Genomic DNA, 18,160 nt, shown 5'->3' with positions numbered 1-18,160 from the left:
TAAACAATGTACTGGATGCATTCATGGTGTTCACAGACTAGTCAGCCTCAAATTACATTCAATAAATTAAAAACAAATAAATACACAAACCCTAGTTACTACCTTAACAACACAGTAACCCTTATCAGTTCTGTTGAGAGAAATAGTAATAATTAAACAGATAAAAATAATATTTCAGGAAAAGCAGCAGTCGAAGAGCATTTAAAGCCAATACTGTACTCTGAATACATTCAATGTATGGGTAGTGGTTGTAGAGCTGTTCCAGTGGGCTGGTAAAATATGATCTAAGAGACTGTTGTGTCATCAGTGTAAATGGCTTTAAAGGATAAAGTACCATCAACTATACTCCAGTTGTGTTTCCAATAGATCTGGTACCGGTATCTCTTGCTTTAAGAGTAGGAGGAGATAGCTGGGAATCAAAGTACTATACCAATAACGACAGTTTTGGTACAGTATCAATAGTTGCTGCTGTCGCATGCAACTATTAAAGTTTGTTCCAATAATAGAGGGGACTGAAGTTTTACTAAATTAACATATGCATATGCACTTCATTATTGTGAATATTTGTGTGTTGGCAAAACAGAGTATTTTTCCACATTCATTTCCACAATGACATTTCAAGAATTACTTTCACTGAATGTTTCACCCTGACATTGCTACAAACACTTGTAAATGCAGTTTAGTTTGCATGTGTTTGAGCTATTGGAAGGAGAGGGTAAAGAGCCCTCTATTGGTCTTGCACTGTAAATGTGCCTTCACCCTGGCCCAACTCACTTCCATACAGGATAGTACAGCTATTTCAGTATGGTTTACTTAAGCAATAAGGCCCGAGGGGGTGTGGTATATGACCAATATACCATGGCTAAGGGCTGTTCTTATGCACGACGCAACGCGAAGTGCCTGGATACAGCCTTTAGCCGTGGTATATTGGCCATATACCACAAACCCCCAAGGTGCCTTATTGCTATTATAAACTGGTTACAAACGTAATTAGAGCAGTAAAAATAAATGTTTTGTCATACACGTGGTATACGGTGTAATATACCACGGCTGTCAGCCAATCAGCATTCAGGGCTCGAACCACCCAGTTTATAATATGTTATTAATCCTATTAATTGTAGTAGTATGGCTATGCAAGCTGATCCTCATATTGCTTCCTGAAACAGTCCCCAGCAGGGAAGAAGTCCCACGCTCGCTCCTGGTACATCTTCCACACATACGACTCCTGGAACAGAGGAGAGGAGGAACCAGGGCAGAAGGAGAAAAGACGAGACAGCCAATTGAAATGAATGGCTACTAAATGTGAGGCATTTGGTGCCACAAACAGAAAGACTGACAGACTCACCTGGCCAGTATGCTCCGTCTCATCTTTGTTGATGAGGTACATTAAGAAGAACCTGCAGAGGACAGACAGACAGGCAGGTCAGTGTGATGGCAGCTGGTCATGGACACACTGATGACTGATTACAGGGAGAACACCCACATGTAGTTGGCCAAGTTGTGTTCCTCTAGGGTGTGGGTCTCGAAGCCATGCGGCGTCGTATCAAAGTAGTCGCTTCCAATTCCACAGATGAAGCACTTGGTCTACAAGAATCAAATAAACAGAAACAGTAGGCAAGATGGTGGTATGTGCATAACTATCTGACTGACTTAAACTCACCTAAAACTGATGAATGCCAAAGATACAATAAATAAATAAATATATGTACCTCCATGTCTTCCTTAACCTGCTCCTGTTGGTCTCGGAGCTCTCCGAAGGCGTCAATGATCAGACCTGTAGGTAACACACAAACTCACAGCCATCACTTCCCTTACAGTAGAATGGAAATATAACTAGATAGCTAGTCATAATTGTTTTAATTATGACTAGATATCTGAAATTGCCCTTGCTTGAGGTACTGTATAGTGGTGGGTAGTGTTTTGGAATGCATAAGAGGGACGGTGCTGTACCCTGGATGATGGCCAACAGGATGACAATGACAAAGAAGAAGAAGGTGATGTCAAAGACGACCCGGTAGAGTTCGTACACGTCTCCCGCCGGGTCCTCGATCTCATCCCCTATGCCACCGCCAGCACGCACGCCCACGTACATGTGGAAGAGGTAGCACTGACAAAAATGGAGGGAAGCAAGCACATCGAATATAGTGAAGTAGTATGTAGACTCACACATACTGTACGACTGTAGAGCATTGAGCTGGCCAGAGACAGAAAACATAACACCGACTCACAGTCATCATGTCATCACATTTCATGTCCGGCTCATCCTCATCTTCACTCTTGTTGTAAAACTTGCGGAAGAAGATAAAGGCCACTACAGTGTAGAGATACACCACCACTGCCAACAAGCCCAATGTCATCATGAGCTAGGAGGGAAACAGGGAATGAGTAGAATCAGCAGCACATTCACTACACATTTTACATGACATTTTAGTCATTTAGCAGATGCTCTTATCCAGAGCGATTTACAGGAGCAATTAGGATTAAGTACCTTGCTCAAGGGCACATCGACAGATTTTTCACCTAGTCGGCTTGGGGATTAGAACCAGCGACCTTTCGGTTACTGGGACAACGCTCTTAACCACTAAGCTACCTGCCGCCCCATGGAGGCTGGAAGAGTGTTACTGGACAGGTCCTACCTGTTTCCCATTGTGGGTGACGGAGGACAGGATAGTACGCAGATCCTTCACACCGATGGCTATGTCCAGCAAGTGACAGGCATAGAAGAAGTTGTTGTAATGTCCAAGCAAGGACATGATTGTGTACCAACACAGATAGAGAAAAGTCTGGGGGAAAATATTGAAATAATATTAAGTTTGTCTTCAACCTACAGTATGAAAACTAACATTATTATAACCAATACATCTATAGCACAAATATAGAAAATACTATTAATCTATAATCCCTCTTACCCCATCTGTGAACACAACTCCAAATTTCCAGATCTGGTACTTAAAGTCAATAGATGTACACCTGAAAAATATATGATTTTACTTCAATAACAAAATGTTCTAATATTCATGTAGGGTTAACAATATACTGTTAATTTAAGTGGCCATGAAAAGCTCCCCTATTCGATTGGAGAAGTGTTTGTATAACAGCATTGGTTAATACCAGGCCAATGTGGAATTGTCTGGTTCCTCCTGCTTCTTATCAGTTTGTTGACTGACATCCAGTGAGGCTAAATCCATGCCAAGGAGCTCTGCGATCCTCTCTCTGCCGTAAATGTCTCCATACTTTTCCAGGACCTGGGTACACAGACATACCATGGACCATTCCATCCAGAGACCAACTCAACCAACTTCATACAGTGCCTTGCAAAAGTAGTAATCCCCATTGGCGTTTTTCCTATTTTGTTGCATTACAACCTGTAATTTAAATTGATTTTTATTTGGATTTCATGTAATAGACATACACAAAATAGTCCAAATTGGTGTAGTGAAATGAAAAAAATAACTTGTTATAACGGAAAGGTGGTGCGTGCATATGCATTCACCCCCTTTGCTATGAAGCCCCTAAATAAGATCTGGTGCAACCAATTACCTTTAGAAGTCATATAATTAGTTAAATAAAGTCCACCTGTGTGCAATCTGTGTCACATGATCTCAGTATATATACACCTGTTCTGAAAGGCCCCAGAGTCTGCAACACCACTAAGCAAGGGGCACCACCAAGCAAGCGGCACCATGAAGACCAAGGAGCTCTCCAAACAGGTCAGGGACAAAGTTGTGGAGAAGTACAGATCAGGGTTGGGTTATAAAAAAATATCCGAAACTTTGAACATCCCACGGAGCACCATTAAATCCATTATTAAAAAATGGAAATAATATGGCACCACAACAAACCTGCCAAGAGAGGGCCACCCACCAAAACTCACGGACCAGGCAAGGAGGGCATTAATCAGAGAGGCAACAAAGAGACCAAAGATAACCCTGAAGGAGCTCACAGCAGAGATTGGTGTATCTGTCCATAGGACCACTTTAAGCCGTACACTCCACAGAGCTGGGCTTTACGGAAGAGTGGCCAGAAAAAAGCCATTGCTTAAAGAAAGAAATAAGCAAACACGTTTGGTGTTCGCCAAAAGGCATGTGGGAGACTCCCCAAACATATGGAAGAAGGTACTCTGGTCAGATGAGACTAAAATTGAGCTTTTTGGCCATCAAGGAAAACACTATGTCTTGCGCAAACCCAACACCTCTCATCACCCCGAGAACACCATGTTTTTCATCGGCAGGGACTGGGAAACTGGTCAGAATTGAAGGAATGATAGATGCCGCTAAATACAGGGAAATTATTGAGGGAAACCTGTTTCAGTCTTCCAGAGATTTGAGACTGGAACGGAGGTTCACCTTCCAGCAGGACAATGACCCTAAGCATACTGCTAAAGCAACACTTGAATGGTTTAAGGGGAAATATTTAAATGTCTTAAAATGGCCTAGTCAAAGCCCAGACCTCAATCCAATTGAGAATCTGTGGTATGACGTAAAGATTGCTGTACACCAGCGGAACCCATCCAACTCGAAGGAGCTGGAGCAGTTTCGCCTTGAAGAATGGGCAAAAATCCCAGTGGCTAGATGTGCCAAACTTATAGAGACATACCCCAAGAGACTTGCAGCTGTAATTGCTGCAAACGGTGTCTCTACAAAGTATTGACTTTGGGGGGGTGAATAGTTATGCACGCTCAAGTTTTCAGTTTTTTTGTCTTATTTCTTGTTTGTTTCACAAAACAAAATATTTTGCATCTTCAAAGTGGTAGGCATGTTGTGTAAATCAAATGATACAAACCTATTTTAATTCCAGGTTGTAAGGCAACAAAATAGGAAAAATGCCAAGGGGGGGTGAATACTTTCGCAAGCCACTGTACATACATAGCCTCCAAAACCCAAAAGTAGCTTACCTTTCGCTTAACAAACTTGTCCCAGTAGTTGTTTGGAAAAGAACTGTGAATAAACAATTGGAAAGATGTGCATCATTTAAGCTGTAATTCCTCAAGTTTTCTGAAAGGATATAATATTAGTGGTATAGGTAGACTTCTAGGAGCTTGCTTACGGTGTGTTGAGGACCAGTCTGTCCCATTGGCCTTTGATGTCATCATCCTCAGGCTGCTCTGTGATGTAAAGACCATCAAACTCCAGCTTCCTGGCCAGCTCCTTCTCTCTCTTAAAGATCACCAGAGGGATCTGAGAGGAACACACATTCTCTGTTGTAATTGAGATGTTTATGTCATGATACAGATCACTCGTGTTCTTGATGAAAAAATCCCACTAACTGTTATGGGGCACAGATACACTTGAGGTTTGTTGTTGTTGTAGTATGTAGTATGTATGTATTAGTAGTAGTATGTAGTAGTATGAATTAGTAGTATGTAGTATTTACTATTGCATGAACCTCACCTTTAGACAGTTGTAGCCGATGATGCAGAGGAAGGCGATGACTGTGTGCAGGGCGGCCAGAAAAGTGAGGGTGGGCTGCATGTAGCCAGTGCTCTCCTCCAAGAAGAAGTAGACTGGGCCCTCCTCCTCCTCCTCGTCTCCTCCTTCCTCCCCACCAGATCCCTCCATCTCTTCTGCCGAGCCCTCAAACAGCCCACTGCCCTCAAACAGCGCCCCCACCCCCGAGCCCTCAAACATGCCAGAGCCCTCCACCTCATCACCTTCTCCAGGGGGGCTGTCCGACACCTGCACAATGGACACAGGCAGAGACACAACAACACAGATACATGTGAACATTTAACACTTGATGTGTTATGCAGGGTTGAGGTCAATTCCAAATGAAGGCAGTCAATTCAGGAAGTGATTTGAATTTAAAGTTCTAAAACCGGTTATATGTAATGTTTAGGTCAGAACACTGTACAACCACATGTCACTTCCCACCTGGAGATGGTATTACACATAAAACAAATCAAATGATGGTCAGATACACTACATGAACAAACAGTATGTGGACACCTGTTCGTCTCATTCCAAAATCATTACATTCACATTTAATAATATAATAATATAATATGCCATTTAGCAGACGCTTTTATCCAAAGCGACTTACAGTCATGCGTGCATACATTTTTTTTTTTTTTTTTGTGTATGGGTGGTCCCGGGGATCGAACCCACTACCTTGGCGTTACAAGCGCAGATGCTCTTACCCAGAGCGACTTACAAATTGGTGCATTCAACTTAGGATAGCCAGTGGGATATCCTAGCCATTAATATGTGTTGGTCCCCCTTTTACTGCTATAACAGCCTCCACTCTTCTGGGAAGGCTTTCCACTAGATGTTGGAATATTGCTGTGGCTGGGGACTTGCTTCCATTCAGCCACAAGAGCATTAGTGAGGTCGGGCACTGATGTTGGGCGTTTAGGCCTGGCTCGCAGTCGGATTTCCAATTCATCCCAAAGGTGTTAGATGGGGTTGAGGTCAGGGCTCTGTGCAAGCCAGTCAAGTTCTTCCACACCGATCTCGACAAACCATTTATGTATGGACCTCGCTTTGTGCATGGTGTCATTGTCATGCTGAAACAGGAAAGGGCCTTCTCCAAACTGTTGCCACAAAGTTGGAAGCACAGAATCGTCTAGAATGTCATTGTATGCTGTAGGGTTAAGATTTCCCTTCACTGGAACTAAGGGGCCTAGCCTGAACCATGAAAAACAGCCCCAGACCATTATTCCTCCTCCACCAAACTTTACAGTTGGCACTATGCAGTCGGGCAGGAAGCGTTCTCCTGGCATCCGCCAAACCCAGATTCGTCTAGTGGACTACCAGATGGTGAAGCGTGATTCATCACTCCATGGAACACATTTCCAGGAGTGAGCTTTACACCACTCCAGCCGACGCTTGGCATTGCGCATGGTGATCTTAGGCTTGTGTGCGGCTGCTCGGCCATGGAAACCCATTTCATGAAGCTCCCGACGAACAGTTCTTGTGCTGACGTTGCTTCCAGAGGCAGTTTGGAAATCGTTAGTGAGAGTCGCAACTGAGGAGGACAGATTTTTACGCGCTACGCACTTCAGCACTCGGTGGTCCCGTTGTGAGCTTGTGTGGCCTACCACGTTTCCACGTCACAATAACAGCACTTACAGTTGACCGGGGCAGCTCTAGCAGGGCAGAAATTTTACGAACTGACTTGTTGGAAGGTGGCATCCAATGGCGGCGCCACGTTGAAAGTCACTGAGCTCTTCAGTAAGGCCATTCTACTGCTGATGTTTGTCTATGGAGATTGCATTGCTGTGTGCTTGATTTTGTACACCTGTCAGCAACGGGTGTGGCTGAAATAGCCGAATCCACTAATTTGAAGGGGTGTCAACATACTTTTGTATATATAGTGTATTTCAAGTAACAGTCATTTTTATATATAATGTAAGCATTTGTTCACCTTGTAGAAGAGTAGTATGAAGTTTAGAGCAAATGCAATGAACAGTGCCAGAAAACGCAGATTGTAAAAGTTCCGAGAGAGGTAGTTCTGGGAAAGAAAGAGACAAAATAAGTCGTATTAATCCAGGTGGACAGAGGAACTGACAGTATCCAAATTGCCACATCAGCAAAAACTATTAGAGGAAAGCAATTATTTAACTGCCATATCTAACCAAGAATTTGTTTCTTTGGATGTCCAGCTCAGTCCAGAGTTGGAACCCTTGCTCCCTGTGTTGTTTCTTATCTTTCTTAGCCTTGGTCTTCTTTTCCTTCGGTTCCTCCTGCTTCTCCTCCTCTTTGGTCTCAGCTTCTTTCTCGGCCTTCTCTCCGTTTTCAGTGCTGAAAATTAAGTAATAGGATGTTTGGTTTTTAGCACGTTCCAACAAACACCACAACATTAACGCGTGTACAGTATGGTTCATACAGGGGGATGAGAGAGTGTAGGGGAGGCAAGACAGGTAGGAAGATGGCCTGATGTACTCACTCTGCCTTCTCAGGCTCTGGAGGGGGCTCCTCTAAGGCAGGAGCAGGAGCAGGCTCAGCAGCTGCAGCAGCACCCTCCTCTGGTTGCTGCCAACCACAAGAAAAGGTCATTAGTATAAGTGAATGTAGACATACTTTACTGGAAAGCTCACCATGCACTTTTTAGTCTCTGCATTAAAAAGGAAAGGTGCCTCACTTGTTTCCTCCTGGTCAAAGGAGTACCCTCGGGAGTAGGAGGCTCAACAGTGGCCTCAATTCCCATGTCACCAAGTCCTCCTGGAGCATCGATGCGTGGTGGCCCCCCACCTTCCTTGTCTTGGTTGTCCTCCTGCTCCTCCTCTCCACCACCTGTGTCCATTTGGTCAGTCACCCCTCCTGCCTCCTGCTCCTCCCCAGCCCCAGGCTCCCCTGGCAGGTCCCCATGCACCTCGTCCTGGGTGGGGTCGGGCATACTGGCCAAGATCTCTGTCACTGTGATGTTCTTGGCTCCCTCCACCAGGCCTCCTCCAAATAGAGTTTGCCAAATGAGCATGAAGAAGCCCTTACATACACTGTAGATGAAGTGCAGGATGCCAATGAGGATAGTCCAGAAGAAGGTGGCCAGACCTACCACTATCTGCTTGATAGTCATCTTCCTCACCCTGCGGTACTGCCTGCGCAGGTTACGGAAGGTGAAGATACTCAGGAAGTTCAATAAGCTGTTGATGAAGTCTGCAAAGGCAGAGCTGGACTCTGGCTCTCCTTCCTCTCCATTGCCCTCTTCATCTCCCCCTCCACCTCCTCCTCCTGCTGCCTCAGCTCCTCCTTCAGCCGGCTCATCATCATCATCCTCCTCCTTCTCCTCATCCTGCTCTGAGATCTGGGAGGCGATGTTCATCTCAAAGATGGTGTCCTCGCAGAAGTTGACAAACATCTCCATCTTCTCAGACTCGCCCCCCTCATTGACAACATCAAAGATGAACTGTCGTTTAGACTCTCTGACCTGAGGCATCTCCCACTGTGTGCGGTTGACCTCACTGATCTCAAAGTAAATACGTTCTATCTTCCTGCTGGCACCCATGATCTCTATACGTCCCAGGAAGGGGCGGAAGTAGTTGAGTACACTCTCTGCCTGCTCTAGGAAGTTCTTCAGCCTGAGGTCATGAGGCACATGTTCAGACAGGTTGGTCAGCAATACTGCAATGTTAAAGCCAATGTCTTTAGCTGGCTCCTGGAACCGGTCGGCAAACTCCTCAAAGTTGATCATGTCATTCTCATCGGCCTCTGAGCAGGACAAAAGGAATTGGATCTCAGAGGGAGAGTACTGTTTCTGGCTGTCCATTGCCTTCTGAAAGTCCTTCTTAGAGATCAACCCTCGGGGGTCGGTCACGTAATCACGGAAGGCGTCTGACGCCACAATGTCCTTCAGTTTGAGGAACATGTCAAAGAATTTGAGGATCATCTCCACGTTGCTGGAGGACTCCACCAGCATGTCCACCATCTGACGGGCAATGGTGCCATTCACAACATTACCTGAAACATGGCATAAAATGGAAGCAAATAATGAAGGAGGTGAGAGAAATGAAAGAGAAAAGGCAGAAACAGCAGAAAGATTGTCATGAAAATGTATTTTTACCCTCCAGTAGAGAGAGTAGCATGACCACCATGTCTTTCTGGAGGTCCAGTAGCTCCTTCAGCAGGTCAATCTGGCTGGAGTCCTACGAGCACAAACACATACAGTGCCTTCAGAAAGTATTCACACCCCTTGACTTTTTTTGTTGCGTTACAAAGTGCGATTAAAATGGATTTAATTGTCAAGTTCAACACTAATATATCTTGATTAGATAAGTATTTAACCCCCTGGGTCAATACATGTTAGAATCACCTTTGGCAGCGATTAAAGCTGTGAGTCTTTCTGGGTAAGTCTCTAAAAGCTTTCCACACCTGGATTGTACACTATTTGCCTATTATTATTTTAAGAATTCTTCAAGCTCTGTCAAATTGGTTGTTGATCATTGCTAGACAACCATTTTCAGGTCTTGCCATAGTTTTTCGAAACAGAATTAAGTCAAAACTAACTCGGCCACTCAGGAACATTCACTGTCTTCTTGGTAAGCAACTGCAGTGTAGATTTGGCCTTGTGTTTTGGTTATTGTCCTGCTGAAAGGTGAATTCATCTCCCAGTATCTGGTGGAAAGCAGACCAAACCAGGTTTTCCTCTAGGATTTTATAATATAATATAATATGCCATTTACCAGACGCTTTTATCCAAAGCGACTGACAGTCATGCATGCATACATTTATTTTTAGGTTTTGGTGGTCCCGGGGATCGAACCCACTACCATGGCGTTACAAGCGCCATGCTCTACCAATTGAGCTACAGAGGACCACACATTTTGCCTGTGCTTAGCTCCATTCCGTTAATTTTTTATCCTGAAAGACTCACCAGTCCTTAACAATTGCAAGCATACCCATAACATGATGCAGCTACCACGATGCTTGAAAATATGGCGAGTGGTACTCAGATTTGTCCCAAACATAACACTTTGTTTTCAGGACAAAAAGTTAATTGCTTTGCCACATTTTTTGCAGAATTACTTTAGTGCCTTGTTGCAAACAGGATGCATGTTTTTGGAATATTTTTTATTCTGTACATGCGTCCTTCTTTTCACTATGTCATTTAGGTTAGAATTGTGGAGTAACTACAATGTTGTTTATCCATCCTCAGTTTTCTCCTATCACAGCCATTAAACTCTGTAACTGTTTCAAAGGCACCATTGGCCTCATGATGAAATTTGTTTTTGTTTGTATTATCTTTTACCAGATCTAATGTGTTATATTCTCCTACATTAATTTCACATTTCCACAAACTTCTAAGTGTTTCCTTTCAAATGGTATCAGGAATATGCATACCCTTGCTTCAGGTCCTGAGCCACAGGCAGTTAGATTTGGGTATGTCATTTTAGACGAAAATTGAAAAAAAGGGTCCGATCCTTAAGAGGTTAAGCACATTTTTACTCCTGAACTTATTTAGGCTTGCCATAACAAAGGGGTTGAATACTGACTGAAGACATTTCAGCTTTTCATTATTTATGTTGAAAAACATAATTCCACTTTGACATTATGGGGTATTGTGTGTAGGCCAGTGACAATAACTCTCAATTGAATCCATTTTAAATTCAGGCTGTAACACAACAAAATGTGGAAAAAGTAAAGGGGTGTAAATACTTTCTAAAGGCACTGCACAGAACACTTCACAACAATTACATTTAGTGTTACAACTGTGCATTTCAGGCCTGTAGACATAATGATAGTGAAGATAATTCGTATGCCAATGGAATCTCACATTGCTAGAGAATCTAGAAGTATTCATGCAGTATGACAGTAATGGGATGGCCTGAACCCATATGGTTTGGATTTCAGTGTAAACACCTTTCATTAATGAGTATTCAATGAGTTCACCAGCACAATGAGTCTCCAAATCTATATGAATCTGCTGATAAAATGTCCTTTGCCACTGACTATGTGCTCTACCACTCCTAAGAGCCATGCTGTATCTTCTTTGATAAATTCACCCACAGTGGTTAAATAACTTATCCTGTACGTCATCTGAGGTCTGCTCTGTATATACAGATCACTGCCAAAATAAAGGAAACACTTGAGTAAATGAGGGATACAAAGTATATTGAAAGCAGGTGCTTCCACACAGGTGTGGTTCCTGAGTTAATTAAACAATTAAAACATCCCATCATGCTTAGGGTCCTGTATAAAAATGCCCAGTTGCCCATTATTTTGGCTACAATGGGTAGAAGAGATCTCAGTGACTTTGAAAGCGGGGTCTCACAGGAGCATAGGGGGTTTAAAGTGTGTGTCTGTGTGTGTCTCAGTCACCAGATCTCAACCCAATTGAACACTTATGGGAGATTCTGGAGCGGCGCCTGAGACAGCATTTTCCACCACCATCAACACCAAATGGTGGAATTTATCATGGAAGAATGGTGTCGCATCGCTCTAATAGAGTTCCAGAAACGTATGCGAAGGTGCATTGAAGCTGTTCTTGCGGCCAACGGCCTTTAAGACACTATGCTGGTGTTCCCTTTATTTTGGCAGTTACCTGTATGTACTCTAAGAAATAGATGATGAACTGGTACAAAACTGCCATTCGAGTAAATGCTTATGTCTCCATGGTAAGACAGAAGGAGCTGAAGGTTAAAAGGATAACACCTTACCCTTAAGATGATCCTTTGCTTGCATTTTATTGAGATACACATTTAAAATATTTCATTGTAAACAATTAACAAATCAGGGATTTTGTTTTACCACACACATCAACTTACATTTTACATGTATGCAACTTACAATTCAAGAGAACCTGTATGTTCACTTGGTTTTTGGCCAACAACATTAGTTTAAATTATTAAAAATGAAAAATAATATTCATTTTACACAGAAAGACTGGAGAGTAGCATGCATCTCCAACGTTATGCTGGAGCAATGTTAGAATTAGTGAGAAAGCATCATGTCAGAAGTGAACAGCATACAGCCAACCATACATTACTGTGTATAATGAGTGCACACGGAGTGGCAGATTAATACAGTGTAGGCTCCATCAGGGATTGTTAAAGGGCTGTCCCTTTTTTCAGTTAGCTTTACATTCACCTGCTTTTAAGAATTTCACGTTACTATCCCTAACGCAGACCATTAAAGGGGCAATCGGCAGTTGCTACATCCATTTTTGGACTTAAATTAAGTTAATAAATTAAGGATATGTACCCATTGATTCTTGAAGAATATCACTTATAAATGCCTCATGAGCTTAGTTCAACTGTCGTACCCTATCAGAACCCAAAATATAAGCTTGTTTTACGCCAATGTTTGTAAACAAAGTACATGTAAACAAAAACATGGTTAAAACTGTCATTTTGATATAACGTATGGTCAGTCCTTGCATCTATAGCTCTGTCTATGAATTTGAGAGGGGTTACATTTCTCCAGCCCCATCCCTCAGCTTTTTACCGAAACGGGGCGGGGAAAACGCTTTGTTATTGATTCTACTGCTGATTGCCACTTTAAAGAAGTTGAGTAAAGTCTGGAATGAGAATCCAATATACAGCAGGTAGGTTAGTAATGGAATTTTATAAAGCACTTGACGTTAACCAAATAAAACAATGTGGACCTCTGCCTTTCATTGTTGCAGTAGGTTGTTTTCAGTTGTTTTAATTGTTTTGGATGTTGACATACAATATTGCATGACAAAAAATAAGTACTTTTCTAGTTCTTATTCCAGCTTTAAAAGGCAGGTGAGTATAAAACAAACCGAAAAAAAGGAAACCAGGGATGAATCAGGACAAAACTGGTAAAAACTCAATCACGTCAATAATAGATAAATAAAATGAATACATACTTTACCCTGCATAGACCATGTGAAAGACAGTTTACATAATCAATATCTCCTAAGATTTGTAAGCAGAGTAAAAACGTAAAGACAGTGCTACATTTCAAAATACTTTGCCACGTGGTTTTTACTGTTAAACTTTTATCAAGGTGTTACGTACTAACATTACAACACTAATATATGTAATTATAAGTACTGTACATATCATTTATCAATCTACTAACTATTTACTCGTAAGTAACTAACATACTTACAGTATGATACAAATATGCCGTTAATTTCTTCAATTACCACTGTTCAATAGTGTGCCATAGTCATGTATTTGGTGTGTCTGCAAGCCAGTGCATTTGTGTGAATGTCAGTTAGAAAGACAGTGTGAGGAGATATCTGTGAGGGGGGTTGCTTTATGCATGGGAGTAAGAGCGGACGCTTTCATCACAATACGATTTAGTTCACCATTCCAGATTCAGTTTCTACAAACTACTTCTACCGTAATTATATATTTTTTTTTAGAAATTACAGACTTATCAGTCAAACAATGCAACAAAAGTGTTCAAGTTGTTGGCTTGAAAAGTGTTTGTTAAATGCAAAGTTGGCAGTCAAGTGTAAGTTCATAGCAAATTCTCACCCCTGCAATGGTAACACGGATCACTTAGATCGTGAAACCACAATGCTCTATTATAAAGTGCAGTTGCAAGTTGATACTGTATTTTGTGCACAGCAAGCAGTGTATACTAGCTACAACACATACAGATTTGTATGTTTACATATCAGATACGTGTGTGATATACAAGTTGTCATTTCCTCATGCACAACCAATCAATGTTTGCTTAAGGTAGATCATTTGTGGTTTCTAAATGCTGCTCGCTGTGTTTTGTATGGTGAGAGATGTGTATGTGTTGAGGCAGGTAGCTTGTACCTGTGCCAGCTTCATCATCATGTGGGCAAAGACGTGAAGGAAGCCCACCACTGCATCCCACAGCCTGCTATGGGTCAGGGACTGCTGGTTGCCTGTACACGGACCCTGAGGGAGAACACCAGGTACGGTCACACACATACCATACCCAGTAACATCCAGTCATCTACATACTGTACAGATTCATGGGTTTATACTCACCTGGATGTACTCAGTCAGACTGTTGAAGATCTGTTTAGCCACTGTCATGGCCTTGGAGAAGTTCTTCTTGCCTGGCTCATCAATGATATCTTTCCCAGAATAATACCAGTAGAAATCACTGATTGACTCCTAGATAGATTTGATAGAGAGATAGAGAGAGAGATAGAGAGATAGAGAGATAGAGAGATAGAAGAGAGGAAAAAGAGAGAAGAGAGAGCGAGAGAGAAATACGTGCATGGTGAAAGGGATAACAGGACACCTCTTTAACAGGTATGTGTTTATAGTCAGAGCGCCAGTACCTGCAGTCGGAGTAGGTAATCCACAGTGCAGATGATGATGTTGATAGTGGTGGTGCTGCCTGTCTGTGTCCGCAAGTAGTTCTGGAAATCTGAGACAAAACATACAGTAAGAGTCCACTCAAAGACCGCCAACTTTTGATTAGCATTACAGCATCGTTATTCAAGTCACGATTCAATGATAAATCTGTCATTCCCTAAATAGAACACCATTGGCATAATTCCTCTCACCGTTATTGTGGCCCTCACAGAGCAGCTGCAACATGCGGAACAGATCACAGGTAAACTCATCATCCGACATGACTTTCTCACCTGGAGGGGGCGAGACAAAGGGAGAGAGCATCACACTAGTTCTAGGAGTACTGGACATCTTTAAGAGTAGGGGGGTTCAGTCAGGCTACCTCTATCTGTGTGCAGCGTAGGCTGGAGGCTAACTAGAGAATTTGAGCCATTCATCAGAGTGTTAGCCTGTGTGTGCCATGGTCAGCAGCAATAAGGTGAGTGTGATGAGCATTGCACAGCTCTCCATCACGTCTGCGTAATCGTATTAGTAAGAGCTGCAATAACCTCCTTACAGACTGTCCATCTTTCTGATCACCTTGGCAACATAGATGAACAACAGTTTTAGTTGATACTGGGTTGTTTACTGTAAATACAAAATAGAAAACCTCTTGCTGAATCATAGCCAATAGGTTGGCATGTACTGTAAAAGCACATTCACAGCAGCAAGCTATGATAAAAACCTCTGCACTTTTAGACACACAATCAAACACCATTATGTCACATACACAAACAGTTGTCCATAAACACTGAAAACACAGTATACTACATACACAGTATACACACATAAAAGTACATGGTCACATCAACATGTATAGATACAATGGACATCACGGTATACAGACATACAACGTATGGAGAAGTTCACTCCCTCAGTTCCTTAAGTCAGTGCATGCAGACACACAGTCATGCATCACAGACCTACTGCACTCCTAACTCCACTGAGCGTAGGTTAGGGCCAGAGTTTGGAGTTCTGTCCAACCAAGGTAAATAGGAGGAGGGTTGATGTCATTGTGGGGGGGATTACAGTGTAAGTCATGTGATGGTTCACAGAGTTGGGTGGGGCAGACACAAAGGGCTTATAGGGGATCATGGCCAGGGACCAGGGTTAGCGAGGATGAATTTGAGAGATCGATGGATTCAGATATTGCGCTGATTCCGTGCTTCGGAGTTTCAGTAGATCTGTGGTTAGACACTCAAGGGGAAAGAATGCTTTTCAGTCATTGTCTGTTGCTAGTGCACATTGCTCTTTGAGAGTTGAATAAGTTTGCTATGTATACATAGAAATGTATTTACCTGAAGAATAAAATGGCATTGGCATTACCTGACATGACTGAAAAGTTATTTCATAAACTCCTTGAGTGTGAAATTGAATAGAGGTGGGCTCCACAACACGAGATAATTAAAAAGAGAGAAAGAAGATGAAGGTGACAGGGAGAGCAAGAGAAAAGAGAGAAAAAAAGAGAGACAGAGGTATCATTTACCCCGTTCTGACTTCATGTCTGAGGACCAGCAAAGGAGGGAATGGGAGAGGGGAGGGAGAGACGCAATGATGGCAAGGTAGGGAAAGAGAGGGCTAGTGAGTTGACAGACAACAGTAGAATACTTAGGAGTTGGGAGGGGTGGTTAACAACATTCTATTGTCAATAATTCTAAAATTAGTTTACAAGAATATTACACTTACAAAATATTCTACAAATAAACAGAGTGTAAACAACACAAAATATTAGCGAGTCAAAATACAGTACTAGACAGACACTCTGTAAATTCAAATCACCATCTGACAAAATTACACAGTTAGATCAAAACATTTAATCATTCAATCATTATTGGACAGCAGAGTTTATGGATGTTACTACAACTGAACATTCATAAGATGGAGGAATGAAGTGGAGGAACTATCCCTGATACTGAACGTGTGTGTGATTGCCTGGACAGGACATGGATGCAAAGGTGGTGCAAGGTGGGGCAAAGGTGGTGTACCAGTGTCCAGTATGGTCAGAGGTTTCAAGACTTACTTGTTCCCTCCTCCGACACCATACCCAGCCCCTCTGCCTTGTTCTGTCTCTCAAAGGCATTCAGGTCCAGGACACTGTCATGAAAAACAACACTTTTCTAAGCATACAGTCACCTTTTATCAAACTTCATAAGCTGTTGACTCCATTTTCTAGTATGTAAGTAAGTTCTACTCTATACTTGAGTAATTCAGGGGTGAAAACAAAAACCTGCATGTCTGCATTAGAGCCTGGACACTCAAAAAGAAGCCAACATCCTTCTTATCCTTCAGGTATTCAAGCATTTTCTGCAAACAGACAGTGAGACCAGTCAATAACTTCTATAAACTCAGGTCAGATGGATAGAGCCCACTGGGATGATACTTACCTGTTGAACCTCAACGTTACCACCGTTTAGGATGGAGATGCCCAGTTTAAGAGTGGAGGACACCATGCAGCCAGTCTCACCTAGATGGAGCAAAAAGTACTCTTTACCATTCTAGATGACGGGTATAAATAGTATTTGTAATGTGTCGACCATGACAGGTATCCTTCAAACACATGCACTGTGACTGAGAGACATTGACTTGTAGGGTTAGCCTGTAGGCAGCCTGCAAGATGTTCTGTATGGGCCGGGGAAGTACCTTTGCAGGCACTGATCATCTGCAGCACCATCTCAGCCGCCCCACGGTTGTGGAGACGGGACTGCTGGTATAGGAGTCTCTGCTTCTCCATCTCTTTCTCCTGCGATGGACACAGATGCTGTGACTGTGTCCTGATGGTCACACATCCCACCCCGCAGTCACTCCGCATTCACACAGCTTGTCCCTAGCTGGCTAGACGTTCTCCCTAACCTCCACTGACTTGCAGCCCTAAATGTTGAAATAGTGTAGGCCTATAGTTTTATATGCTACATATCACAGGCGGCTGGTGGCACCTTCATTGGGGAGGACAGGCTCATCGTAATGGCTGGAATGGAATAAATGGAACAGTATCAAACACATCGTATCCATGTACTTGACACCATTCCATTGACTCCATTCCAGCCATTATTATGAGCCATCCTCCCCTCACCAGCATCCTGTGCTACATACTGTATCTATCTACATTTGAAATAGTTTCTCATTCTCAGTATCTACTCTCTGCTCTATTTCTTGTCATTTTCCTAGTATTGTATGGGAAAAACCAATTCAAACCTGCATGCTTCATGTGCTTTTTGACTCGTTTTCCACACATTTCATTATCTTTATATCACCCGTCTGTCTCATTCTCTCTCCCCAGTTAATTAGTCATGTAGTCGTTAAACTAGTTCTTCACGTTTGCTGACTGGAGCAAACGTTAGACTACAGCAAACAGCCCTGATGACCTTGCATGCTGCAGTGCTATTCAATGCAAAGGACCATACAGGATCTATTGAATAACCACAGTGTCTCCCC

At 42.6% G+C, this 18,160-nt stretch overlaps 1 protein-coding gene across 1 annotated transcript in view; it reads right to left on the bottom strand.

Annotated features, from left to right (window-relative positions):
• Positions 1-1,129: 1,129 nt before the first annotated feature.
• Positions 1,130-18,160, bottom strand: part of LOC311142882 (ryanodine receptor 1-like) — a gene marked incomplete at both ends in the record, with an annotated part of 65,751 nt that continues 48,720 nt past the window's right edge. The window contains 26 exon segments of the mRNA XM_084178588.1: positions 1,130-1,225; positions 1,346-1,397; positions 1,484-1,584; positions 1,710-1,774; positions 1,951-2,107; positions 2,229-2,363; positions 2,637-2,783; positions 2,910-2,970; positions 3,112-3,245; positions 4,895-4,937; positions 5,047-5,177; positions 5,391-5,675; positions 7,363-7,449; positions 7,574-7,739; positions 7,885-7,970; positions 8,080-9,395; positions 9,499-9,580; positions 14,177-14,281; positions 14,375-14,503; positions 14,674-14,762; positions 14,902-14,982; positions 16,215-16,232; positions 16,749-16,822; positions 16,956-17,032; positions 17,113-17,192; positions 17,369-17,468. Of these exon segments, the coding sequence (XP_084034714.1) occupies positions 1,130-1,225; positions 1,346-1,397; positions 1,484-1,584; positions 1,710-1,774; positions 1,951-2,107; positions 2,229-2,363; positions 2,637-2,783; positions 2,910-2,970; positions 3,112-3,245; positions 4,895-4,937; positions 5,047-5,177; positions 5,391-5,675; positions 7,363-7,449; positions 7,574-7,739; positions 7,885-7,970; positions 8,080-9,395; positions 9,499-9,580; positions 14,177-14,281; positions 14,375-14,503; positions 14,674-14,762; positions 14,902-14,982; positions 16,215-16,232; positions 16,749-16,822; positions 16,956-17,032; positions 17,113-17,192; positions 17,369-17,468 (3,897 nt within the window).

Source organism: Coregonus lavaretus (assembly GCF_964263955.1).
Source record: "Coregonus lavaretus genome assembly, chromosome: 15".
Classification (NCBI taxonomy): Eukaryota; Metazoa; Chordata; class Actinopteri; order Salmoniformes; family Salmonidae; genus Coregonus; species Coregonus lavaretus.
This window is presented reverse-complemented; position numbering and strand designations above follow the sequence as displayed.